The 27,551-nt window shown below is 33.9% G+C and overlaps 1 protein-coding gene across 1 annotated transcript; it reads right to left on the bottom strand.

Annotated features, from left to right (window-relative positions):
* Positions 1-1,088: 1,088 nt before the first annotated feature.
* On the bottom strand, positions 1,089-25,121 carry LOC123664096 (eukaryotic translation initiation factor 2-alpha kinase-like). Its single transcript, XM_045598708.1, has 16 exons — positions 24,867-25,121; positions 23,711-23,828; positions 23,174-23,324; positions 16,663-16,840; positions 12,829-12,988; positions 11,561-11,704; positions 10,694-10,874; positions 9,816-10,278; positions 9,253-9,393; positions 6,292-6,474; positions 5,609-5,972; positions 4,962-5,135; positions 4,591-4,701; positions 3,580-3,679; positions 2,026-2,219; positions 1,089-1,503 (listed from the first exon to the last, which is right to left on the bottom strand). Exons 1-16 carry the CDS (start codon positions 25,007-25,009, stop codon positions 1,369-1,371), a joined length of 2,940 nt encoding a protein of 979 aa, XP_045454664.1. The 5' UTR covers positions 25,010-25,121; the 3' UTR covers positions 1,089-1,368.
* Between the last annotated feature and the right edge of the window lie 2,430 nt (positions 25,122-27,551).

Raw genomic sequence — 27,551 nt, 5'->3', positions numbered from 1 at the left:
CGATAAAAATTTGTCCATTTTAATAGAACTTATGTAAACAAAAGAATGTCAAAGTAACCTGAAAAATGTTGTTTCTAGTTGAATTTCAACTGAGATAGGGCATAGCAGAATATATCTTGCTTAAAATCTGGAGCAGCTCGACTGGGAAAGTACCTCATCAACACTAAATAACACTTTTTTTTAAGCAGTTTTTTGTTCCTGTGGTGAGTAAGGTGACCAGAACTCCTGGGGGATATTGGGGGTAGGGTCGGCAACGCGCTTGCGATGCTGCCTGGTGTTGTAGGCGTCTATAATCTATCGCTTACCATCAGGTGAGCCGTACGTTTGTTTACCGACCTATTTATATAAAAAGGATAAGATGAGTCAAAGTTTACTAATTAATTTGAAGTCGCTTATCTAGATATGAAATTTAAGTAAAGAACTTTTGGTATTATGTCTAAAATCTTTGGTCGATGACTACAATATTTATTAATAGTTCTATTAAAATGGACATTACAGATTACGTTCTCATATTCTTTTCATTCAGTAAACAAATTTAGAACTCGTTTATTCAATTCATGATGACCATTTTAATTTTTCTCTAGGCAACTTCTCATTTATTGAAATTACCTCAAAATTGATTCGTATAAATGCGTATTACATAATGTAAAAAATAGTTCATAACATGGAATAGCTAATACAAAAGGGTTACCTACAAAACTGAAAAGATAAAATAATAATATTATTAAATCCTTTAAATTTACTTATAAAATATAAATTGTAAATAAAACTAAAGCATACATATAAGGCACATAAACTTAAGGTTTTTTTTTTTTACTGTGATGAGTGTATATCATAATTAGTAAATTAATTTATTAATTATCATGAAAATAAATTATTTTACTAATATTACAAACGCGAAAGTTCGTGTTGACAAATTGGTATTTTTTCTTCATCATTACACAAATATCATAGCTGAATCAGATTTATTGCTCGCGTCAACACTCAATACTTTCATATTTATAATATTAGTACGAACTATGCAAAAGCACATGACAAAGGTAAGAAGACGGGTTAAGTAGCTTATTTAAAGAATGAATATAATGAAATTAGCACAGGATAAATGAGGGTAGTTTGGAATTCATTTTATTTTTCTTTAAACAGATAGCCATCACTATACCTAATGTATTATGCTACCGAACCAAATTAAATTTGGTTTAACAGTTCAACACAACTAAACAACAAACCACTACCTAATTATTTAGGTATAATATTAGCATGTGGCCCCGGCTTTACTCAACATCAATATACTTTTATATCAAGCTTGCGCAATGCCGGGGCAGGTTACTAGTTAACATAAGAATATGTCACCATTGCAGAGTCAGTCAGTCATGACACCATTGTGGGGAGTGTGAAGTGCCATTTTTGGTCCGTGTTTTGGTATAGCGGTGCTCGAGCCCTGACTCCACTTGCTGTCGGTCTTTCCTTTGGTTGCTTTGATAGCATCAGTTTTAATACCTCCATCTAGAAATTGTTTATATACAAATTATTTATTTATTTGTTTTCTTATAATTACATGTATGGAAATTTTGTATGTATACCTTCTTCTTAATAAGAGAAGTACATTGGATACCTTGAATTTACACTGACTCTATAAATTGATCAGAATAACATCAAATAGAAGCATAATACAAACAAAAAATGAAATGATTATGAAACTGAAAATAATGAGCATGAAACAACACACATTGATTAGTATCTCAAATTTTTGTCATTTCCAAAAACCTCTATTTCTGAAAATTCCATAAACTTAGCAAACACATAATTAAAATAATAAAATATATACATATTTATTTATATTTCTGTACAACAACACTTCAGCCTATAATATCCCATTGCTGGGCATAGGCCTCTATTTATTACAGGTTTCCATAAACTAACTCACATTAATTTGAAGTAATATGTGTATTAAAGCAAAAAATTTGAAGGTATAAAAATAAGTATATCTGGCAATAAAAATAAAAGTCATAAACATTTTAACACTACCTCATTAGGATACTTCTGCTGAAAGTTAATAGGATATTGTCCATTCCTGACTCCCATAAGACAAGCGACTCTCTCTGACTCCGTTCCAAACGGATGTAACAGTTCGAATAAAACTAGCCCCAAGGAATATATATCAACTTTGTAGCTATATGGTTGACCGAGCAGTTGTTCTGGTGACATATATAAATGTGTACCTGTTGAAAGACAAAATTACATAAAAATAAATCTCATTAGAATTTCCAATTCACATTTCATTTTACAGAAATATATATAAAAGGTTCTAAAAGTTTTTAGAGTAGACATTGATTGCACTTTTAAGTGTCTGGTTTTTACACAAAATCAAAATCAAAAACAGCTTTATTCAAATAGGCTCCAAGAGCACTTTCGAATCGTCATTTTACAAATTAAAACTTTAAAAATCAATTATTATATTTGTAAAAGTAAAGCTACCACCGATTCGGAATGTATATTATGCAGAGAAGAATCGACAAGAAACTCCGCAGTTACTCTTAAGAAAATAATATATAAACTGTGTTTTAGTACAAAATTAAACATGTTGCATTAAATACAGCGTCACTAAGGTCCTCACATCTTTATCAACTATGTAATCCTGCACCGGGTAATAAGCTTTATCTATTAATATTTTTCTGTAATAAAAACTTTACTTACTTAACTTAGCATAAAATATATTATTATATTTATTAATAGTATAAAATATATAATATATTTATTTTATTTTATATAGACACACTATGACCTACACAAATATTATTTGACGACGCGTTAGCGCAGCGGTAACGGCACTGGCTGTTGCGCTGGCGGTCGCGGGTTCAATCCCCACTCTCGACAGACATTTGTATTGGCCATATAGTTGTTTGTCGTGGTCTGGGCGTTTGTGCTTGTGTATTTATGTGTGTTTCCAGAACTCCGACACAGGAGAAAATCCTACTGGAGGTCGTTGAGTGTGAAGCGTTTATTATTATTATGTTTATATTAAGTTAATTATATATATACTTATCGAATTTTAATTTAAATATCTTTTATAAGAGCAATGTAAGCAAATAAACAATTTATTTTCTACAGATAAATAAACGTTATTAGCAATGCTCATAAAATACTACTATTCGACTAGCCCGTTGGCGCAGTTTGTAGTGAATCTTTCTGCTCCAAGGGAGTTACCCCGAGTCTGGGTGTAATATAAATATTTATTTATATATTCATATATGTATTATTTATAAGTCTGTTTATCGAAAAAAAATATATGTAGCTATACCAGTCGGCTGTTACCTATAACACAAGCATTAAGTTGCTTACTTTAGGAACAGACGACAGTCTGTGTATTGTGGAGATATTTATTTATTTATTTATAAAAGATCGATTATTATGATTTTTTTATTAATTTTCAGATAATGGTGTTAAGAGTGGTTAAATAACCAATGCAATAGTCTTCATGATAGCCGTATGTGTATTGTGTAGATATTTATTGTAGATATTTATATTATTTATTATGTGGTAATGTAGTATTTCGTTAGTAAATTAAAACCAGATACTGACCAACTCTATTCGTGTGTCTCGCGTTTACATCCAATTCTTGGGGACCGTCTTGCGAATTTTCCGTCATAGCGGTCACTAGACCGAAATCTCCCACTTTGACCTGTAAGAAACAAATATATGACTGTTGATAAATTTCTATATTTATTATCGAGTGGCTGACCTTATGAAACCAGTTAATTAAGAAAATCAACACAGGATGGAAACCACTAGTTAAGATCAACTATACTAGACACAGTTTTTTAACAGTAAAAAGTCTTGGAACTATTAAGTTTCTACAAGGTAGACTTGGTACTTTGAGGGCTCGAAGATTTTGATGCAGATATATCAGCTTCTTTAAAAGATTTATTAAGATATCACTTCATTATTATCACTGATATCACAGTCCACTGCTGGACATAGCCCTCCACAAGTTCGCGCCAAAAATGTCGTGAACTCATTTGTGTTGCCCATAGTCACCACGCTGGGCAGGCGAGTTGGTGACCGCAGCGCTGGCTTTGTCGCACCGAAGACGCTGCCCGTCTTCGGCCTGTGTAGTTCAAAGCCAGCAGTTGGATGGCTATCCCACCATCGGTCGGCTTTTAACTTCCAAGATGGTAGTGGAATTGTGTTATCCCCTCATACGACACCCACGGGAAGATAGGGTAGTGCTATATTCTTTACTGCCCTAACTACAGCTAATAACTCATATTGAAGTCAAACTTCTTTACGCACACTTGACTTAGGGAGTAAGCTGGTGAATGCGTGATGAGTGCGTTACGAAAATTGTGATCGAGCGAGGCAAACGATAATTGACAGGGAAATATTAGTTAGTGAAGATAGAAAAGGAGAGAGTTACATTTCGTAAGTTTTACTTCGGTATACTTCAATGTGCCTAATAACGCATAAATAATTACTAGAAGTTTGTCAATCCAAACTTAACGCACACACGCCACCAGCCTCGTGTCTACGAGGTAACCAAGACTAGAAGAATCAATGCAGCTATTGTAATATTATATTAAATAATATTCAGACCTTGCCACAGGGCGCGAAGAATATATTGCTGGGCTTCAGATCTCGATGGATGAGACCCGCAAGATGGACATACTCCACTGCAGAAACGATCTGACTAAATAGAGTTGTCACCTGGAATAATAGCGTCTGGTGTCGTTATTGTCTGTTTATATGTTGAAATTAAGAAGCTAGTTATAAAGTGGTCAACATTTAACAATTAAAAAATTATATAATAAACTATATAATATAACACTATTTGAAAGCCATTATTTGGCTGTATCTTCTATAAGGTCAACGTACCCCAGTCAGGCAGCTCCATATTTTGAGCAGGAAATTTCCTGCTGTGCTCTACCTCAGTTATTAAAATCATATATTAATAATTTTTTTATTACCTGTTCTCTATTCCTAGATTCCCAAGTGCGGTTATTCCTCAGCCAGTCGTGGAGACTATCTCTCCTACACAACTGCATTTGTATGTAGAGGTACATTTTAGAGCCCACATTTTCATTGTTCTCTTCAGCATTACGGACACACATATCTAGAGACCAGTGTCTTGTGTGGCCTTTCTGAAATTGTATTACTAGTTTAGATATTGAAACAAATGAATATGCATAAAGATATAACAAAACGCATTTTTTAGAGTTAATCTTGTTACTCATATTCATTTATACTTAATTAGAAATTAAAAAAAAAAACCTACACAGTAATACATTTTGTGTTGAAAGATTTTCCTTCATTTTGGAAAAGAGCTGATACTTTTCAGTGCTAGATTAATTAGTTAGAAACTACCGTCAGGAAACTCGCTGTCATGTAAAAAAAACCGCATCAAATTTGGTCCGGTCGGTCGGACATCTACAATACCACAGACAGCCACACAAAAGGACATTAGCTTCAAACTTATAGCAGCCATTTTTTATGTTATCTTTCAATTTTTCTATATTCTAGTCTTATTCTTTAGCTATAAGGTCGCCTTTTGTATTTACACCTTGACATCTGGTGTACAATAAAGTCCTAATAAGTATAAGAATTTGAAGCTCACCTTTTTCTTATTATAACTTTGGCTATCCTTAAACGTATCCCCTTCCTTTATCTTCTCCAGCACCTTATTAGACAAATTCCTAGCCTCTGAAAGTCTTGCAGAATTTTCTAGATCACCTGTATTTGCAAACATAATAAAGGAGTCATCGTTGTCACCACTGCCATGTTTTGAAAGCATGTTGGGAAGAACGTCGCTGGATGCGTTTTTACTATTTTTGGATAAAGTATTGGTATTCCTACTGCTATATGTAGATAGGCTATTTTTGGGAGTGTTATCTGGTTCTGGGGTCACGGTCGTTAGGTGAGGGTCTTTGGTTGCGTCCTCGTCAAATACTATGCTGAATGAATCGTTGCAGCTTAGTGATCTGAAAAAAAAAAATGTTTATTCAAACAAGAAGTCGTCGAAAGCGCTTTTGAATGGTATTTGTCCAAAGTATTTATATTCTTTAGTTAATTAATTACAGTTAATTTGAAGCTACCGCCGATTGGAAGTGTAGACTCTATTAAAAATAATCAGCAAAATACTCAACAGTTATTCTTTTAAAAAAAACCGTCAATATAAATATGATAGACATTAAAATCTCAGTTGTCTTGTTGCACTATAACCTGGCAACTCTGAAACTATTTCAAAAACTAATATAGAAACTATATTGAAATAACTTATATATAGAAATATAAACATACCTATGTCTCCTCGGTTCTGATAAATTTTTCTCGTAATCGAGAGCGTCGATGCAGTCGTCAATGGATTTATGTAGGTTTAACATCACGCTGTCTCCCTTCGAGGGGGACTTTTTATTGGAAGGGGTTGAGGGGACACGGGACGTATAGTCCTCGGACATAGCCACCGATACACCGCCTAACTGCCTGTTAGAAAAGAAAAAAAATAAGTAAAAGGGCTGCCAGCTAATAAGGACGTCAACTAACAGGGATGCCAACTAATAGGGATGCTTACTAATAGGAGTGCTAAGTAATAAGGGTTGTGCTAATAGTATTTAAATAACGATTTTTCTTTTTGTAACTTTTGACTAGCCCGTTGGCACAGTTTGTAGTAACCTTGTGCACCGCCGTTATTTGCATTTATTAATATACAAGGTGGTCGTGACAATACGACAATAATTAATACTGAGTATAGCTAGTAACATTCTCAATTAGCCTGCAAAAATTAAATTAACTAATATCTCATAGTTTAGTCACAAAACACTTTTCTTTTTTTATAACTAAAACATCACCCCATATCTGTTATTAAGCTGTCATCATGGCCGACACAAGTTACGTATTTAAAACAATTTAAATAAAAGTTGTAAATAATGTAATTTCACTAATCGTGCTACAATTTAACGCAAAATAAACCTTATACCGTTGTTCATAAGACACTAGAATTAATATGTGGAGAGGTAATAATTGATTTGCGCTTTCTTTCTGAAATATTTCGACCGATTTCTTTCGTATTTCGCACATCGTAATTCGTAATCGTAAGTAGGTCAGTGTGTCGCCGACTGCCGTTAGCCTGTGACGTGTTAAGCTATTTGATACCTCAGCGCTCGCGCAACATTCGATCTAGTGACGCCATTGTTTATAAGTACTCAAGTATATTTTTTTGTTACTGTGAGATATTAGACGCTTGAATTAAGTGAAGTGAGATTAAGTGAAGACACATTATTTAGGATATTTATTAGGTAAACTGTGCGAAATTAGACGCTTATTTTGTGTGCAAATAGTAATATTTTTAATAAAAATGCCTCGCTATAATTATACGGCTTCAGAGTACACCGATATGATATTAATTTATGGAGAATGTGACACAAACGCTGCTTTAGCGATTCGTACATATCAAGAGAGGTATGGGCATACCCGTGTTTGTCCAACAAATGGTCGAACTATTGTCAAAGCTATCCAGAGGCTTCGGGAGAATCAACCCTTAATCCCACACTCAGATTGTGCTCCTCCGCAAGTCAGAGTGAACTTGGATGAACGGATTCTAAATCATTTTACTTTAAATCCAACTACGAGCTTACGTAGATTAGCTCGCCATTTTCGTGTGCCCACTCAAGTGTGCACAAAATTTTGAAACTCGACAAACGTAAGCCTTTTAAATACAAAAAAGTACAGGCATTGTTAACAAGAGATATGTCTACCAGAGAAGAATTCTGTAACTCAATGTTACGAAAAAATGAAGAAATCCCCGACTTCCTCTTCAACGTAATGTGGACGGATGAAAGTACTTTTACCAAGAACGGTTTATGGAACCGTCACAACTTAAGGCACTGGAGCACTGAAAATCCGCAACTGACAAGAGACAGCTCGCATCAGTACAGATTTGCCATCAATGTGTGGGCTGGTATACACAGAAATACAATAATTGGGCCCATTTTTATTGATGGTAATTTAAATGCGGAGAAATTTTTATTATTACTCAATGAAACAGTTTCAGAGTACATGGAAGAGCTTTCTCTCGATGTATATCGACAGACGTGGTACCAATTGGATGGTGCACCTGCAAACTCGGTGACTTCTGCGAGAGCACGTTTAACCGAGATGTTTGGAGAGCGATGGATCGGCCGTTATGGCCCCACGAGGTGGCCACCGAGGTCACCAGACCTCACACCACTCGATTTTTTTTTATGGGGTTACGTTAAAAATGATGTTTACGCCACGGATGTAACTGATGTGGACGACTTAAAAAATCGTATAATACGATCTTTTGATAAATTAAAAAGTATGGCAGTTAATGGTGACCTGTTATCAAAAGTGAGAAATAATATTTTACGTAGATACATTTCGTGTGTTCGAGTTCATGGTGGACATATTGAGAATTTTAAAATTTAATATCTTTTAATGTATTTTGTATGTGTTAATTATTCTGACAATCAAAAACAAATAATTGAATAATAATAGTGTCAAAGTATTGCGATGTATTGTGTTACAGCGGCGAGAGGCTACCTGCCCGCCCGCCTTTAGTCAGAGGTCAGTGAATCTAAATTACAAATGGCGTACTATGTATTTTATTAATTTGCGATATTAAGTTTGTTCGAAAATTTCATTTTTTCAAAAACGGTTCAAAATATTTTCTGATAGTTTTATGATATTTCTATATACCAATACGACCTGTGTTTTCATTTATTGTCGTATGGTCGTGTACACCTTGTATGTATTATTTCTATGTATATTTATCAAGAAAAAATATATTTTTTAATATATATGTTTGTGCGTGTAAGTAAATGCGTACTATATTTCAAACAGAAGAAGACATTTTTTAATTTCTTGTTCTCTTGTTTTTTTTTTGTTATTACTTCCATTTTTTTACTATAGTATAAACCTACTCAACACTATTTTTCTTATTTGATTTTGTAAGTCTTAGGTTGACTGGTAGATAAGGCTGTAAGGCTTTAAATCCGCCTTTTACTCAACATGTTGTGTAATTAAATAAATAAATTTGTAACTCTTGTAAGCTTAAATCTCAACCCATTAATTAACACAACTAGAAATTACAAAAAAAAAAAATAGAACGCAAACGTTCTAAATTCAAATTTTGAAATACAGCACTCGTCCACAGATAAAGGTAAACAAGTAATAGAAATGTGTTCTAAATTCAAATTTTGAAATACAGCACTCGTCCACAGTTGAAGGTAAACAAGTATTAACCTCATCCAGTAGGCGTCGCGCTGCTCCTGCCAGCGCGGCGGCGGCTCCTCGAGCCATGCGTTGAAGTAGCGCACGATGTGCTCGTGCTCGAGCTTCGCGAGCGCTCGAACTTCCCGTAATACACGCTCGCGTTTCGACTGCCTGCGAATTTAAATATTTTTTTTATACATATATATTCATCATTACAGCCTATACAGTCCACTGCTGGACATAGGCCTCCACAAGTTTACGCCAAAAATAACGTGAACTAATGTGTTTTGCCCATAGTCACCACGCTGGGCAGGCGGGTTGGTGACCGCAGGGCTGGCGTGGTCGCAACGAAGACGCTGCTGCCCGTCTTCAGATACATATATATTCACCAAGAGAAAATTGTTTGATCTGCTGTTGGAGAAAATGTTTTAAAAACCGACTTGACTAGCCCGTTGGCGTAGTTTGCAATGACTCTACAGTCTATTCCGTGGGTTGAAGTTTCAATTACCGCCGTCAAATCTGGGTATGACATATATGTGTTTATTCATATATAAGTATTATTTATATGTATTTGTATGTATTTATACGCTTACCGTTTCGGCAAAGTGATCCTCTTGACAGCGTACGAACAATGATCAATATTGTTCCTAGCTTCGAACACAACACCGAAACCCCCTTTACCCAAACACTGCAGCGGCGTAAAATCATTTTCGTACCTTCCAGAATATTCCGTATTGTTATTAGTAACTGGCCTCTCATAATGTCGTTCAACAACTATATACTCTTGGTTTACTGGTAAAGGGGTGGGTGGTCTTTTTGGTGCGAAAAACCTTGGCCATATCATGAGGTTCATGAGTAGGGCTGAGCTTATGGCTATTAATAGGACTTCTTTCCACCAAAACCATAGAGAATATACGTGGACATGCACATGTTGGTGATCGGGTTGGTCATCGCTGTTGTTGGGTAGAACTATGTCTGGACCTTCGATGGAATTCTCGTTCACTTGAACTGATTGATCACATGTCTCTTGCGGGTAGAGGAAGAAGCCGTGGTTTTCTGTAAATAAGTAATTTATTTTATATACACCTCCTTTTTATTTCATTGCAAATATATTTATCACTTATTGTGATGTCAATGGCCAGTTTGTTGTGCAATTGTTTTAATTTTCAAAAACTTAGTATTTTTATATTTAAGTATACCGCGCCATCTGTTATCAGTTCCTTTAAGCATGTCAACTCGATAACCGTAGGTTTTGACCAATTACTAGTTAACGTACTATATACAAGTAAATAAATATCTTATAACAAACACACAAGCAACAATAAGCAACTTAATGCTTCTGTTATAAGTAACAACCGACTGATCTAGGTAAATATTCCTTTAAATAAATATATAAAGGAATATAATAATATTATAATATTCCTTAGAGGTGAAAAAATTAAGAACTAACTAACTTCTTTTATGAACTTACCTGTTTTTCCCGCATTTCCTTGAAGAGTGATCACGGCTAGAGTGTTTTCCTCGGGTGGTGATAGAGCGGTGGTACCATCGGTGATGAGAGGCCGAGACGGTTTCAACTTCCACGGTACCGGTTTCGTTGCTACCGAAGTTTCGATCTTTTGCGCGTACAGAGCACTTTCTTGTATGTATAGCTGGAATTGATTTATATAATATTAATTTTAAAATTATGAACTAAACGACTTTATTATCTTCAATAGGCAGGTACATTGTGTAACACAAATTCAGACCCTACTACGTTTTATACGTCATAATTAATATTCCTGTGATAAAGTTGTAAAGTAAGTGTGCGTGGATGCATAGGTGTGGGCGTACCCGTACGTTTATGAGTATGTGTGCGTGTATGTTTGTGTGCAAATTAAATCTCTTTTTATCGATCTAAAATGTTTGTACATTAGTTGGCTAAAACCTAGGGTTGCCAACCGTACTCTAAAATAGAGTTTTGTACTCTTTATCATGTTGGCGTACTCTATAATCTATAACACTAATAGAGTATACTGAAATACTCTTTTTTGCCTTCATTAAGATTAATTAAAAATTAAGCTCTTGATCTATATAAATTTAGTTTGGAGTCATACAATTCCTTTAAAAACCATGAAAAATTGTTATGTGCTGCAAAATGTACGAAAAAATACCTTTTTAAAAATATAAAAGTAATGATACTCTTTTTGGAAGTCCGTACTCTTTATTTACCTCCTTTGAAATCAGATATACTCAATTTCTTCTAATAAAAGTTGGCAACCCTACTAAAACCCCAGAGTGTTGTTTCTTTACATTTATGACTGAGAAATGGCGATCATTCGTAATAATATAAATTTACCTGTGTGTTATGAACTCCGAGATAAAGCGAGGGTGCTGTTTGTGTGTTCGCATCGGCTAGAGCTTGCGCGGCCTCCCACAGAACGTCCATGTTCTCCAGCGAACCGTCTTGCAGCCTCCACATGCCGGCGACGGGGGCCTCGAGCTGTACAATTATTTACTATGACATATGTGTATCTAATATATAAAATTCTCGTGTCACAGTTTTCGTTGCCATAATCCTCCGAAACGGCTTGACCGATTTTGATGAAATTTTTTGTGCTTATCCGGTATCTATGAGAATCGGCCAACATTTATTTTTCATCCCCCTAAATGTTAGGGGTAGTCCACCCCTAAATTTTTATTTTTATTTTTTAGACAAAATTTTTAATTTCTATTTTTTTTATGATACAACATTAAAAAATACATACAACCCTAAATTTTCAACCCTCTACCATCAACCCCTATTTTTAAATAGCGTTTAGCGGCAAGACAACGTTTGCCGGGTCAGCTTGTAATATATATAAAGACTAGAATGCACGTTCTGCGTAGAGAGGACTATTTAAAATATTGATGTAACATAGAGTAGTTTCGAATAACTTTGTAACGTTAGGACGTCTGACACCTCAGTCCTCCCGTGCCCATGGTTGCTGTAAAGTATCCGAAACGTCGGGCGTTTAAAAAAACTTAATAAACCGCGAAAAGTCCGAAAAAGTTGTTCCATTATAATGAGTGAAATTCGCGTAAACATTAGAAAATAATATATGTGTATATTTAAGTTAAATAAATTAAGAAATGATCTCAGAATTTTCATATAAGTCCTCATCCTTAAAGAAGTTAGTAAAAAGAAAAAAAAAATCTATTCAATAAGTTGTAAAGAATTGAACGGTTGTCGAAAAATAATATTAGGTGATATGAATTATTTATTCTTTTCATCAATTTCATAACACAACTAACCTAATTCCTTTACGCAAAAGCCTTATCTTCCAAACGACTTTAAAACATGCCTAAAAATAACATTTTTAAAGTAGATTTGTAACTGTAGACACATATCAGTCGATCCACAGCAGAACATCATGGCGGATTTAGCTCCATTAAGAATTAATTATGTAATTATCTTAAAATGAGAAAATTCTAGAAGGCAATGAATTATACAGCTCCCTCCTGTCTTAAACAATAGAATATTTTAACTTTAAAAATCGGCACAGTTCTACCCTAAGACATACAATAGTACATTTTTCTTTATAAGGACAGTATTACCATTAATTTCGATATTACAAATAAGTGTACCTTGTGTTGCCATATTGGCGCGATGTCACCGGGCGCCCGCACCGCGACCACGCCCTCTGGCAACGCCACGCCCACTGCAAGCGTGCGCCTCGCGCTCCCCGCGCCGACGCACTCGCGACGGCTCAACGACAAGTGGTGCTCCGCTACGCTGAAGTTCCACCTACAATGCGAGGTCAAAGCGATTTTTTTTATAGCTTACAACTTATAATAAATACAACTTAATACAGAATAAAAAACTAAGAAACAAACTAATAACAAAGTAACACACATTGAAACTACCATAGTTAATACCTCCAAAATGAATACGAATTAATTCTTTTATCTAATTAATAATTATTTCTAGTCGATTTTTTTTTTGTTAAATATGATATGTCGATGGTTTTAACACTAAATTAATTAATAAATTATACTGATATAACCCTAAATGGCGCTTCGCTACGCTGACGTTCCAACTGCAATACTAAATAACGTCAAACTCGTTATAAGCCAATCGTAAATATTTTTATATAATAAATATAACAAATGAACCGTATTTTATGGGTGAACCCTAATTTATACATCTTTACGCATTAATTTTAGCTCTATAATAATAATAAATAATATATATCTTACAAGATACACACACGGTCGTCTGTTCCTATGATAAGCAATTTATTGCTTGTTTTGCAGGTAACAACCGACTGGTATAGCTACATTTTTTTTAAATATACATAGAAATAATACATATATAAATACAAATATTACACCCAGACTCAGGCGGGAATCGAAACCCGCGGAACAGGAAGCACGGCCACTACAAACTGCGCCGTCGGGCTAGTCAAAGCTCTAATTGAAATATAATTTAAAAAAGGTTATAATTAATAACACCACCCACCCACGTCGATAGCTCGCGTCCTTTGCCTGCTACACTCTTATATAGATAAAAACAAATTGTACGTATTATAGAGTGACATCTATTAATGGAGTCAACGAACATAGACGCAATTCCTCTCCCGCAAAGAAAAATATACCGCAGTTTAGTTTAGGTTTAGGTTAAAACCATTATTAACAGGTCGACTAAGACATAAGTAAAAATAACTATTATGACTTTTTTAATATTTCATATTATGAGAGGCATTGCATCAAAATACGTATACCTACTAGACACCCTTTTATGCTATATAAAAAAAGGCAATAATAGTTTAGGCAAAAGACAGTTTTATGCTATGGGTAAATAAAACAGCTGATTTACATCTAAAACCATATGTTTAAATGAATGCCTGTCAATCGTCCTGCATGTTTGACAAAATTTTTAGGTTCGTTTTTGCGAGTGTTTAGTTTGTAGATACTTTTAGGTAATATTTTTTTCTTTGTTTGCATTTTTCTTAAACTTTAACAACTGCTATATATTTTTGTATTCTATAATTTCCCATATACCTAAATGTTGAAACCATTTAAAAAAGATTCTTATTTTGGAATCACCGTTTTACAATATTAAAATTAAAGTAAAGCTACCGGCGATACGAATACCTATTCTTCTGAATAAATCGGTGAAAAGTTCTTTTAAAAGTTACTCTTTTAGGCCGGAGAGAAATTCTTTCAAATATTGTTAAAAGGCAATCTTCTAAAATAGTCCAACCGAATAGTAAGCGAAGCTGAAATCCACAAGGTCAGACTAATATTTTTATATATTACAGGAATCAAAAGTAAATCAACAACAATGATACGATTTATTTCAACGTTGACCTTGGTAAAAAATAATCAATGCAATAAATTACGCGCGCGAATGATTTATCACAGACAATAAAATTGGGTTAATCTAGAAAAAAGTTAAGAAAGTTTGGTTAAATCTAGGGATAATTTAAGTAACTTTTAAAATAGTTATATATTTTCTGTCTTATCTGTTTCTTATTATCTAATAATATTGGCGCCAAAAGAAAAAAAGATAATAATTGTGTTTGCTCGCAAACGAAAAAAAAACCGACTTCACAAGTAATACAACGTAGATCAACGAAAAAATAGTCAAGCAACTACGCGTTATCAAAGATTACTCAAAAAGTAGTTATCAGATCTCGATAAAATTTATATGTGACCATATGATAAACATCAGCTTTCGATTAAATTAAAAACTATCAAAATCGGTACACCCAGTAAAAAGTTATTATGGATTTTCGAGAGTTTCCCTCGATTTCTCTGGAACCTCATCATCAGATCCTGGTTTCCTTATCACGGTACCAAACTAGGGATATCCCCTTTCCAACAAAAAAAGAATTATCAAAATCGGTACATGTAGTAGAAAGTTATGCGGTATAATACAACGTAGGTCGACGAAAAAAGCGTCAAGCAAAAACGCATTATTAGATATAACTCGAAAAGTAGTTGTTAGATCTCAAATAAATTTAAATGGGACCAATTGGCACACACCACCTTTCGATTAAAACAAAATTTGTCGAAATCGGTCCACACGGTCAAAAGTTCTGATGTAACATACATAAAAAAAAAAAAAAATACAGTCGAATTGAGAACCTACTCCTTTTTTGGAAGTCGGTTAAAAAAATCGTACATATTAAGAATAGCATGGTGTCGTCTCCTGTCAAAGTTTTTTATTGTAATATGAAACTTTGAATAGTTACGGGTCTCTGTAAAGAACTCACTATAGACGGCGCCACGGTTCGCTTAAACCGAAAATAAAAATCATCATATCAAGAATTTCGCTCTGGCGGGTACATCGTTCCATAGCTTAATTGGCTAGAGCGCCGACACGGTTAGTCGGAGACGCGGGTTCGAATCCCGCTGGAGCGGTCAATTTTTGATATGATATTCAAAATGTTTAGAATCCATAATGTGTGGGTAACATAAAAATAAAAATCGTACATATTAAGAATAGCATGGTGTCGTCTCCTGTCAAAGATTTTCATTGTAATATGAAACTTTGAATAGTTACGGGTCTCTGTAAAGAACTCACTATAGACGGCGCCACGGTTCGCTTAAACCGAAAATAAAAATCATCATATCAAGAATTTCGCTCTGGCGGGTACATCGTTCCATAGCTTAATTGGCTAGAGCGCCGACACGGTTAGTCGAAGACGCGGGTTCGAATCCCGCTGGAGCGGTCAATTTTTGATATGATATTCAAAATGTTTAGAAAAAAAGATGTAAAAAACTATTGATTCTCTCTTAAAAATATCAACGGCACTAAAAGTATAACCTGTATCCAGAGTGCAAAAAAATATACAAATATATGCGCTTAGACCACGACAAATATCTGTACGGGTTATACCAACATTTGTCATGTTGGGAATCGACCACGCAACGGCCACTTGGTCTGAACAATGCAATAATGCATTCCTGATATGACGTGACAAATCAATTAGATTAAATTAATTGATAACACATTTAGACCGTAAACAATTTCAAGATTAGAATAACAATCGCAAGGAGGAGAGGGCCTTCGTGAATTTATTTTTTGTTGAAGGTATGATTTCTAATCTGATTAAAAAACAACCAATAAACACCCTGAAACGTAATGTCTGTCTGAAAATTAGTATCACGATGCTTAATTTTCCAACATTTTATAAGATAATATAAATAATAACTGTATTTAAAAACAATATTCTGAAAACTGTGTACTTATGTACGCACGTAACATTATTACTTCACTGGCTGGCTAACTTCACGTTGCTTACTTCTTCTTTATTGACTAGCTAACTTCAAAGTGTCGGTTTTTTGTGACGGTGTGCGAGCGAATCGTTACAATTTACTCTCATAATTTTTTCCCTAACACGCCAAAAGAGATATAACTCCAAAAATACACGTGACTTTTGGGTGTATAAATCTAAAAAAAAATTAACTCACTTCTCTGTGCCGGAACGTGGGTCCAGAGCTCTCACAGTGTTCGAGTGTCGTCTGATCACTATGATGTCCCTTCCAGCGACTGCAGTCTGCTGTTCACTGTTACAACCACTCGAGGAACACTCGTATATAACAGTACCGGTGTGAGCGTCCAAACCCACCCATAGTGTCTCTCTGGCACCTGTCAACAATCAAATGATAGATTTTTAATACAAGTTGTAAACATACTTCACATTTTATGGGAACCATGCAAAGTAGAAACTATCTAAAGTATAATAATATATTTAAAATTATAAGTTGAAAAGAGTTTAATGATTGAAAAACAGCACGTTGGCTTCAAAATGATTTTTGTATAGTTATTATTATATCTTTTACAAATTAAAATTATATACTTTTTAATAAAATATTAAATAATTATTCTTAATTAGAAACTAAATACAATGTGCAGAAAAGAATCGGCTAGAAACTTCGCCACTCTTTTAGGAAATATTTCTGACATGTATAAAACGTCCGGAGCAACCGCGGCTAAGAGGGTCTTGGCTCTGACTTGGCACGGTGCACTTGTTGTATCCTGCTAGTAGCCTTAACCTAGACTCTTTCAATAAGTAATTGTTACATATTATATTACAATCTATAATTTGGCTAGGCAGGACGGGCAACTCGAGCAGTGAAGGTGAGTGTTGATTGATGCGCATCTCAAAGGAGGCCTCCATAAACCTACACCTAGGTCGCAAGTCCTATGAACTGTTCTGAGTTTCTCCCGTTACCACACGATGGACCCGACACCCGCACGGTGAGTCCATCCAATACTAAGAAGTTCATCTCCCCCCCGGTATCTAATATCTATCCTGTGTTACCTTACATTGTTATTAACTAGTCTGTATCTCTTTCCTACATGTATTTAAAATCACGAGTTAAAGAGTTTATTTATCGCAAGCCAGCAAGGCTATACAACATTAACAAAACAATAACAATGTTCATACTAAACAAACTCAAAAAAAAAAAACTGAATCAGCCCGTAAACGTTGCTCTACTAGACAAATGCCTTTGCTCCATATAGGAGTAGATTGAGTATGTAAATAACTGCGCCGAACAACAATGGCTTTGAAACAGACAGGCCGAAGACGGGCAGCAGCGTCTTCGGTGCGACAAAGCCAACCCTGCGGTCGCCAACCCTGCGGTCATCAACCCGCCTGCCCAGCGTGGTAACTATGGGCAAGACTCGTGAGTTCACGCCATTTTTAGCGCGAACTTGTGGAGGTCTATGTCCAACAGTGGACTGCGATAGGCTGAAATGATGATCAAATATTTGTATTAACATGAATATATATATATATATATATATATATATATATATATATATATATATATATATATATATATATATATATATATATCACGAAAGAGAATCAAATCCGTAACTATAGACTCCTACTCCAACACAAGATTAGCAGATTTTAAATTTGTTACAATTTTAAAACATCACACAAAACGTTTCACAATCATTTGATAAACAATTTATTCAACTCTTTTGATATTACAATTAATAACAGCATTTAATCAGTGTTATCGAAATGATAAATAAAAGATTCTGATGAAAGTCTACTGTAATTTTGCTACTAATTAAAAAACAGCTTACTTAAAATGACTTATATATAAAAGAGTATGTAGTGCAAAAAGGCGTGGGCTACTAAGAGTCCGCGGATGTTTTGTAATATAATAAATATATATAAATAAAAATGAATGTTTCTAAACGCATAACTCGAGAATGACTAGATCAATTCGGCTAATATTTTTTTGTATATTCCTTAAGGCCCACGGAAGGTTTTGATACTAATAGAAAAATTAAAACAAAAAAAAATTACTATTAACTTTTGACAGAACGAAATCTGTCCGGGCAGCTAGAAAATAAATGAAAAAAAAACTATTAAAAATCCTACTTTGTAAAATTAGAAATAAGAAAGTTTATGACAATGCATCCATGGATGGATTTTTACTCTTTCACACAAAACTACTGAACAGATTGTAATGAAACTTGGTAAGTTAGCAGGAGATTCAGAACAACACAGATTACTTTTTGCCCCAGCGTTCCTCTCGCTTCAGTTTGTAATATCCCACTACTGGGTATAGGCCTCTTTCCCCATGTAGGAGAAGGATCAGAGCTTAATCCACCACGCTGCTCCAATGCGGGTTGGCGGATATATTCCCTATTATGAGTAACGATCGCTATCAGGTGTACATGATAACAACCGGGACCGACAACATAACGTGCTCTCCGAGGCACGGTGGGGAAACCCACAAAGACTGCACAAACACCCAGACCATGGCAAACACCTGTATGGCCAATACAAATGTTTGTCATGTGCGGGGACCGAACCCATAACCGCCAGCGCAACAGCCACAAACCAGTACTGTGACCTTTGCGCCAACGCGTCTCACAATGAACACCTAATAGATATTTTATAATCGATCAAAATAGATATTTTAAAGTTAAAGTTTTTTTTTTATTAAATTGTAGTTGTGTGTAAATGGAAACCAATAATAATTATATACTTATGTATTTTATTAAACTTAATTTGTTGTTTTGCCATATATATTATTAACCCCCTTTAATACCCCCCCCCCCCTTGTAATTTACGCATATGAAAAATTGATGTTGGCCGATTGATGTACGAAAATTGATGTAGACCTACCCGATATGCACACGAAATTTCATAAAAATCGGTCCAGCCGTTTCTAAGGAGTATTGTAACTAACAATATGACACGAGAATTTTATATATGTTGCAGTCAAAACTCTTAACCAGTCAAAAGCACTATTGACTAGCAAAATCAGTCAGAAGTACTTTTGACCGTTTGCTTTAGTCAATACTACTTTTAACTAAAATAACAGTTAAAAGTACTTTTGCCCAATGGAGCTGGTTAAAAGTACTTTTGACTAAATGATTCCGTCAAAAGTGGTTTTGACTGGTTGTATCAGTCAAAACTCTTAAAAAGTTAAGGTGGTCGATAAAAATAACGACAAACGCACATATAAACTATTATATTACTCATTATTAATGGAGAACGTGCTGATATTAGAACAAAAATGAGTGACTACGAAAAGAAAGAAGGCTTTTTGCAAAGAATTTTAGCGATGAAAGATATGAAAGATAGTCATTTCAATGTGATGACAAAAGAAAAATTTGAAAAGTTTGCAATGGATGTGGAAGACGCGAAATTTAATGAAAAGGAAACACCATTACAGTACAGTAGACTACAACGCTTTAACACATTGAAGTTTGTGGTATAAAAAAATTAGTTACAAACACAGAACCTGTCAAATATTTTTGCCGGCTGAGGAAATTTACGACATTATTGATGCTGCTCATATTTCTATAGGGCATGGTGGTCGCGATAGATTTAAGAATGAAACAGCAAAAAAGTACGCTAATGTTACAAAAGATATGATTAATATAATTATATTTATCAATGTGCGAAGTATGCCAAAGGAAGAAAAGCAATAAAAGGATGGGTCAGGTTTAGAAACCGATCCTGCACACTGAAATGAACAGCCGCTGCCAAGTCGATCTGATTGACATGCAGTCGCAAGAAGATCGCGGGCATAAATTTATTATAGTTTATCAGGATCATTTGACTAAATTTATTCACATCTAACGAGTTAATAGTGCTTTTGACTGACGCTTTTTTGCAGTTAAAACTACTTTTGACGGAGAGCGTCAGTCAAAAGTATTTTTAACCGCGAATTTGCAGTCAAAAGTACTAATAACCAATAATTTTCAGTCAAAACCACTTTTGACCAACTTGTCCAGTCAAAAGTACTTTTGACTGATTTCGCTAGTCAATAGTACTTTTGACTGGTTAAGAGTTCTGACTGCAACATATATAAGATATTTAGTATGTGTAAAACCATTCTGGAACAGATGCAATGTGGTAGCTATGACAAAATACGAATGTCGAATAGTAAAAACAAACATAGAACCAGTTTGATCGTTGTTTTTACCCGCTGGTTTTGTAAATATGTAAAGTAATTTTCAGAATACTTCATGTACAAATGCGGAATCTTTTAGAAATGCCTAGTCTGCTAATTGTTTGTTTATCGCATTATACGAGTAATGATTACATTTGTCAGTTTTTGTAATCTAATAATAAATTATTTCAATAATAATTTAAGGTATTTCCATATAAATAAAAATCAACGTTCTTATTTCAATCACTTGGCAACGCTTTCTTTGCTAGCGGCAACAATTTTACAACATTAGTAAACAATCAATGGCTTTTTTTTAATATCATATCAAAAATCGACCATTCCAGCGGGAATCGAACCTGCATATCCGACTGACTGTGTGACCCAATTAAGCTATGGAACGATGTTTTTTTTTGGAGTCTATATAACTTGTGGAGGTCTATGTCCAACAGTGGACTGCGATAGGCTGAAATGATGATCAAATATTTGTATTAACATGAATATATATATATATATATATATATATATATATATATATATATATATATATATATATATATATATATATATATATATATATATCACGAAAGAGAATCAAATCCGTAACTATAGACTCCTACTCCAACACAAGATTAGCAGATTTTAAATTTGTTACAATTTTAAAACATCACACAAAACGTTTCACAATCATTAGATAAACAATTTATTCAACTCTTTTGATATTACAATTAATAACAGCATTTAATCAGTGTTATCGAAATGATAAATAAAAGATTCTGATGAAAGTCTATTGTAATTTTGCTACTAATTAAAAAACAGCTTACTTAAAATGACTTATATATAAAAGAGTATGTAGTGCAAAAAGGCGTGGGCTACTAAGAGTCCACGGATGTTTTGTAATATAATAAATATATATAAATAAAAATGAATGTTTCTAAACGCATAACTCGAGAATGACTAGATCAATTCGGCTAATATTTTTTTGTATATTCCTTAAGGCCCACGGAAGGTTTTGATACTAATAGAAAAATTAAAACAAAAAAAAATTACTATTAACTTTTGACAGAACGAAATCTGTCCGGGCAGCTAGAAAATAAATGAAAAAAAAAAACTATTAAAAATCCTACTTTGTAAAATTAGAAATAAGAAAGTTTATGACAATGCATCCATGGATGGATTTTTACTCTTTCACACAAAACTACTGAACAGATTGTAATGAAACTTGGTAAGTTAGCAGGAGATTCAGAACAACACAGATTACTTTTTGCCCCAGCGTTCCTCTCGCTTCAGTTTGTAATATCCCACTACTGGGTATAGGCCTCTTTCCCCATGTAGGAGAAGGATCAGAGCTTAATCCACCACGCTGCTCCAATGCGGGTTGGCGGATATATTCCCTATTATGAGTAACGATCGCTATCAGGTGTACATGATAACAACCGGGACCGACAACATAACGTGCTCTCCGAGGCACGGTGGGGAAACCCACAAAGACTGCACAAACACCCAGACCATGGCAAACACCTGTATGGCCAATACAAATGTTTGTCATGTGCGGGGATCGAACCCGCATTCCTACGGGATTGGAAATCACACGGGTGAAATCGCGTGAGTGACGTAGTTAGTATTTTTTTAAACTTAAACTATGCATGAGGAAAGCCCGTGCAATAGCTATTCAAATATTTGTAAATGATATCTGTAAATATAATTTCAGTGTTTGTATCAATATTGCACTAAGTACGTACAATAATTATTTCAATGACTAAGACTGAAAGATAAGATAATAATTGTAAATATAATGAATATTTATTTGCTGTATCAAGTGAATTTTAAGATTTATTATTAATTTATCAATTAAATAGTTTAAAATACGTTTTTATGACAAAGCATCTAATACTCAATTAATATATTTATTTAAAAAGAAATTTTATCTCAAAATACATATCACATATCTTTATAATAATTGAAACAAATGTGTGCCAATCTTTTTAAAATTTAGTTGCTGTACTGGCTATCGAGACAAGAAAAGGACATATTTACCCTAGGGCCAAAAGGGGGCTAGGGGTGTGGAAAATTAATCGATTTTTACTCAATGGATAACATAATAATTGTATTTGCTTTTCTGAAGTAACATACATAAAAATAAAAATACTTTCGAATTAAGAACCTCCTCCTTTTTTGGAAGAGAACTTGGGGAGGCCTATGTCCAGCAGTGGACTGCAATAGACTGAAGTGAAAGAAGTTTATGACGATTTTTGTCCCTCCCTCCTTGCTTTGAAACGTCGTAAGATTATTGTATATCCACATTCCCAAACACTACGAAACACATAAAGGACTATTTTTAATTAAAGTTCGGGTACTAAAAATACCGGAAAATCGCTAAAACACTTTTGCTATTATTACAATTGCTTTTGCGGTGATAATAAATAGAATAAAAGATTCCCTAAATTGCGTTACGTAATACTCGAAGGACCCCGTACATGTACATTTTTAATTAAAGTGAAATTACTTTTGTTAAACATACACAATTCAACAAAACTTTTAATCTTACCAGCTATCACAAGATCATCTGAATATTTAAACGACGATGATAATAACTGTTCCGCATCAAAGGGCAAAGGCTCAATGGAATCTCCGCTTAAACTGAACAGAGTACCACGTAATGACGGTATTAGCCGAACCCATTTTCCGCCTGACGTAAGCTAAAACAAAAAACAAATACTGTCAGAAATTGTTACTTATATAATAATACAATAACTTCAATTTTTTTATTATTATTATTTACATCATATACATTACTGCACATCCTCATAGTGCTCACTATACAGATTTAAAAATAAAATAAATAACATTACATTCAGTTTCCTTATGTATCAAGAAAAAAAAAGATGAAACAAAAACAAATCCACTAGGAACTATATACCCATAGCCGACTTATCTGAGCAACCTTCTTTTGCACATTAATCTATTTGTAGTTTTTTATTTAATTTTGACCATTCTTTATTATGGTAATGAAGGAGTCTCATTTTAACATATTTCCCTTATTATTATTACTTAATGTAACATTCGTAAGTAATTTAAAAAGTACCTCAACGTGATGTAAATTAGACGATAGCAATGGTTGAGTTTCCAGAGCCCAAGCTTTGACGCCGTTTTCCGATGAGAATGCTGTGAGTCGTCCATCTAGAGTGCTTACTATTATTAAACTGAAATGATTATATATAATTAATTTATGACCTGTTGGCATAGTATGCAGTAATCCTGATTTCTCTACAGAGTTTTTGGGTAAAACTCACTAGTTGAGGTGTAATATTTATATCAATTATATGTATACTAGATGGGCACCGCGGTTTCACCCGCGTTGATTTCAGGATAAAAAATAACCTCCCTTCTTCTTAAAGCATACCTAACCTTCTTTTTTCAATGGTTTAAAATTTTTACTTGTTTATGCCAGTAGAGCAAGCAGTTATCTATAAAATGATATATAATTTATGTGGATTACTCCACTTGTGAGGTTTTTTCTAAAAACATTTTAACATTAGAATATTAATATATATGTTACAGGTATACACTTTAACTAAAATAATATATAAATATCAGTCATTGTTAGGTACCTTAAACATTAATTAATTATTCTGTCATAAGTTCCTATGATTTTTGACCATGTGTGTAAACATACAATTAAATGAAATTAATAATAATTAACATATTGTTTATTCATTTAAAAATTAAATATAATATGGCGAGAACATTTTTTTCTTAAAAACAATATTGTCAGCTATTGACACAGTGTAAAGAAATAGTTCAGCTAGTGAACGGGAAACTGAATTTTAATAAAATTGTCATCAGTCTTGTAAGATAAGATAAAATGAAGAAAATAATAAAATATTAACTGAACAAAGTGAGATCAATTAAATATATATTATTATTTACATAATTACATAATATATATCTTCTGTTTACTATCAAATTTTTTCATAAACAAAATTTGTGTAGGTTGCAACTTTCAAGATAAACAATCAAGGTCGCAAATAATTGGATTAGGTATTTATAAAGGTTCACTTAAAATCTGAAAAAAAGTGATACAACAACTTTCTGGAACTTATCATAGCACTTGTTCTAACATGTTTGAACAAGAATACAAAGATTTGTTTACAAAATATTACGTCCTACTTAGTATTGTTATATTTATATAATCACAATGGGGTTTAAATTCTTAAAAACATTCAAGATAAATTACTCACTCATTAAAAGTTGAATCCTCAGCAGCGTGGGGATTACAAAACGGTAACTGTTTAATAGTATCATCGGTCCAAACATAACTAACAAAACATGTAAGCACGAACGCCGCTTTCAAGGCAATCACTCTCCAATACCAATCCGACATATTATTATAGCGAAATTATATGTGGACATCTCAACCCCTTTATTCGGGTTATTATTAAGATTACGAAACTTTCGCAACAAATTTGATACTAGATAGGAATGCTAAACAGAATAGCAATAACCACAGATGATTGCACTACGGTGGTTCCACGTAAACTGTCAAAAGTATATCTATATCAATTGTCAATTTGTCAGTATGACATGACTTGAATTAAATCACAGATAACATTAAAACACAAAATATCAATAAAGGTAGAGTAATCAGACCAAGCGACCAAGGAAGTTATGTTGGGTATAAGTTCCTTGAATCAGACTGACTCTCTGACTGTCTATCTGTGAGTCATGAATGTTACTTCATGATATACCATGGTCTTAAATATATTATAGATATATGGGTCAGGAAACTAAGCCCAATTTCAATAGTGAGCCGTGAAGTGAGAGATTAATACAATATATTTTTTAAACATTTTTAGTGTAATATTAAAAATCGAGCGTTTCTGCGGGGTTCGAACCTGCATCTCTGACCGACCGCGTCGCTGCTCTAGCCAATTAAGCTATGGAACGATGTACCCGCTAGATCGAAATCATTGATTTGATATGTTTAGAATGACCTAATGTGTGGTTAACACAAAAATAAAGTGTACGATAATGTCATAACTTTAAGTTCATGAAGTTGGCACCCAGAAATATGAATTTATAATTTATGATAATTTAGTTTTACTTAATCGTTTGCGCGTTAAAATTTATGAAAAAAAGGATCAATAACATTTGTTTGCGCGTGTCCTCGTTTTTGAGAAAAATCAAAATCAAAATCGGGTTCTACAACACCAGCACCGATATTAAATTATATTGTTAGCATAATCTCGATTATTTTAATACGTTTCGTGACGTCGTGCAACAGTGTTAATAAAAATAGTTCCCTACCCGCTAATACCTTTTGTAACGTCATGCAACAACGTCAATAAAAGCAGTCCCTACCCGTTCAGAGGGCTCATTTGCTTCTCGGCTTTCGAAACGATAGGTCGTTGTTTCATGACGAGTCCGTTGATCATTTTTATATTCAAAGTAATGGTTGTTTGCTTGGTTAATTTAAATTGTAATTCTCGGTCATTGTTTTCGATTAAGTTCGTGGTTAAGGTTAATTTTTGTGATAATTGTTGTGTTTGTAAAAATTAGTAATAAATAGAAGTTAAGTGTTCGGTCTTCTGTCTTTCTTTTTTTTTAAATAAATAAGTTTGTTTCTCCTGAAATCAGAAGTGGGATTGCTCCTTACGACACCACTTCATAAGCAAACAGCCGTTAATTTGAAATCGTCATGCCGCGTTCACGATCGTGCGGTTCGTGTTCACATAGTCGATCAGGCAGGACTCCTAGCCGTGAAAATAGGCAGTCCCGCGGTAAATCTATAAGGAACGAACAAACTCGCAATAGGCCGTCACGGGTAAATCGCCGTCGTCATAGATCGCGAAGTGAATCTGACTATGAAAGGTTATCTCAGCAGGCCTAGCATGCGCGCTACGACAAAATTTTGTCTACCCCTTTTCTCGTATTATCTCTCTATGTCTACAGTAGCTAACATGCGTGCACGCGATACTCTTCTCGTTACGTCAATAGAAGAGATAATCATTAAATTTTAGTGATCTGTGATATTTATCTCTACGGAAGCTAACATGACATCGTAATTTTGTCGAATTTTGTCGTTTTAGGAAGAGAAACTTCTCGTTTTCAATATCATCGACGAGAAAGACGATAAATAAAAAATAAATAAAACCGGGTGCCTATATTTTGTATACCATGGCGTTTCCCTATTATAATTATATAATTTCGGTATACGAAGAGCGGGAAATGCGAAAAGTCGAGTGAAGTGTGCCATATAATGACACAAAAAACGTATTTGCGCCCTGTTGCTTCTTATTCTAAATAATAATAATAATAATACTTTATTTCAGACCAAAGTATAAGTCCATATTGGGTTAGTACAACAAGACAAGACAACATTCAGAATAAAAAACAAAACAAAATTATATTAAAAAAATCAATAAGTAAAAATAAAATTAAATAGAATAAAAGTAAAATCAATAATCAAAAAAAAAATCAAAAATTCAAAAAATTTTAAAAATTAAAAAAAAAAAAAACAATGCGTGATAGAATTACAATTATCTAATGTGCGACAAGATATAAAGCACAACACGAGCATATTGTTTTACATATATAATTAAATTCATTTACTTACGCCGTTTTATTTTCCATATTAGATTTTTTAAATTAGATATACACTTTTTATCTTAGCCAAAAGGCCGAGAACATTGTTAAATAAAACATGTGTCACTCGTTTGAAATTATACAAACGTTGGCTCATCCCGGTTTGGCACGATTGGTCAATAACCTTGTAAATTCAACTTTACGACATAAGAAATAAGAATGATATTCAGTTGTGATTATGGTTGATAATGTTTCTCTACTCGACAAGGCGAAGTCTTCGGAAGAGAATTTTGTCTCTCGTAGTGCGCATGTTAGGGTAATCGAGAAAATACTCGATGTAG

The sequence above is a fragment of the Melitaea cinxia genome, chromosome 21 (assembly GCF_905220565.1).
Source record: "Melitaea cinxia chromosome 21, ilMelCinx1.1, whole genome shotgun sequence".
NCBI classification, from domain to species: Eukaryota; Metazoa; Arthropoda; class Insecta; order Lepidoptera; family Nymphalidae; genus Melitaea; species Melitaea cinxia.
The sequence above is the reverse complement of the archived record's forward strand: the minus strand, read 5'-3'. Positions and strand labels throughout refer to the sequence as shown.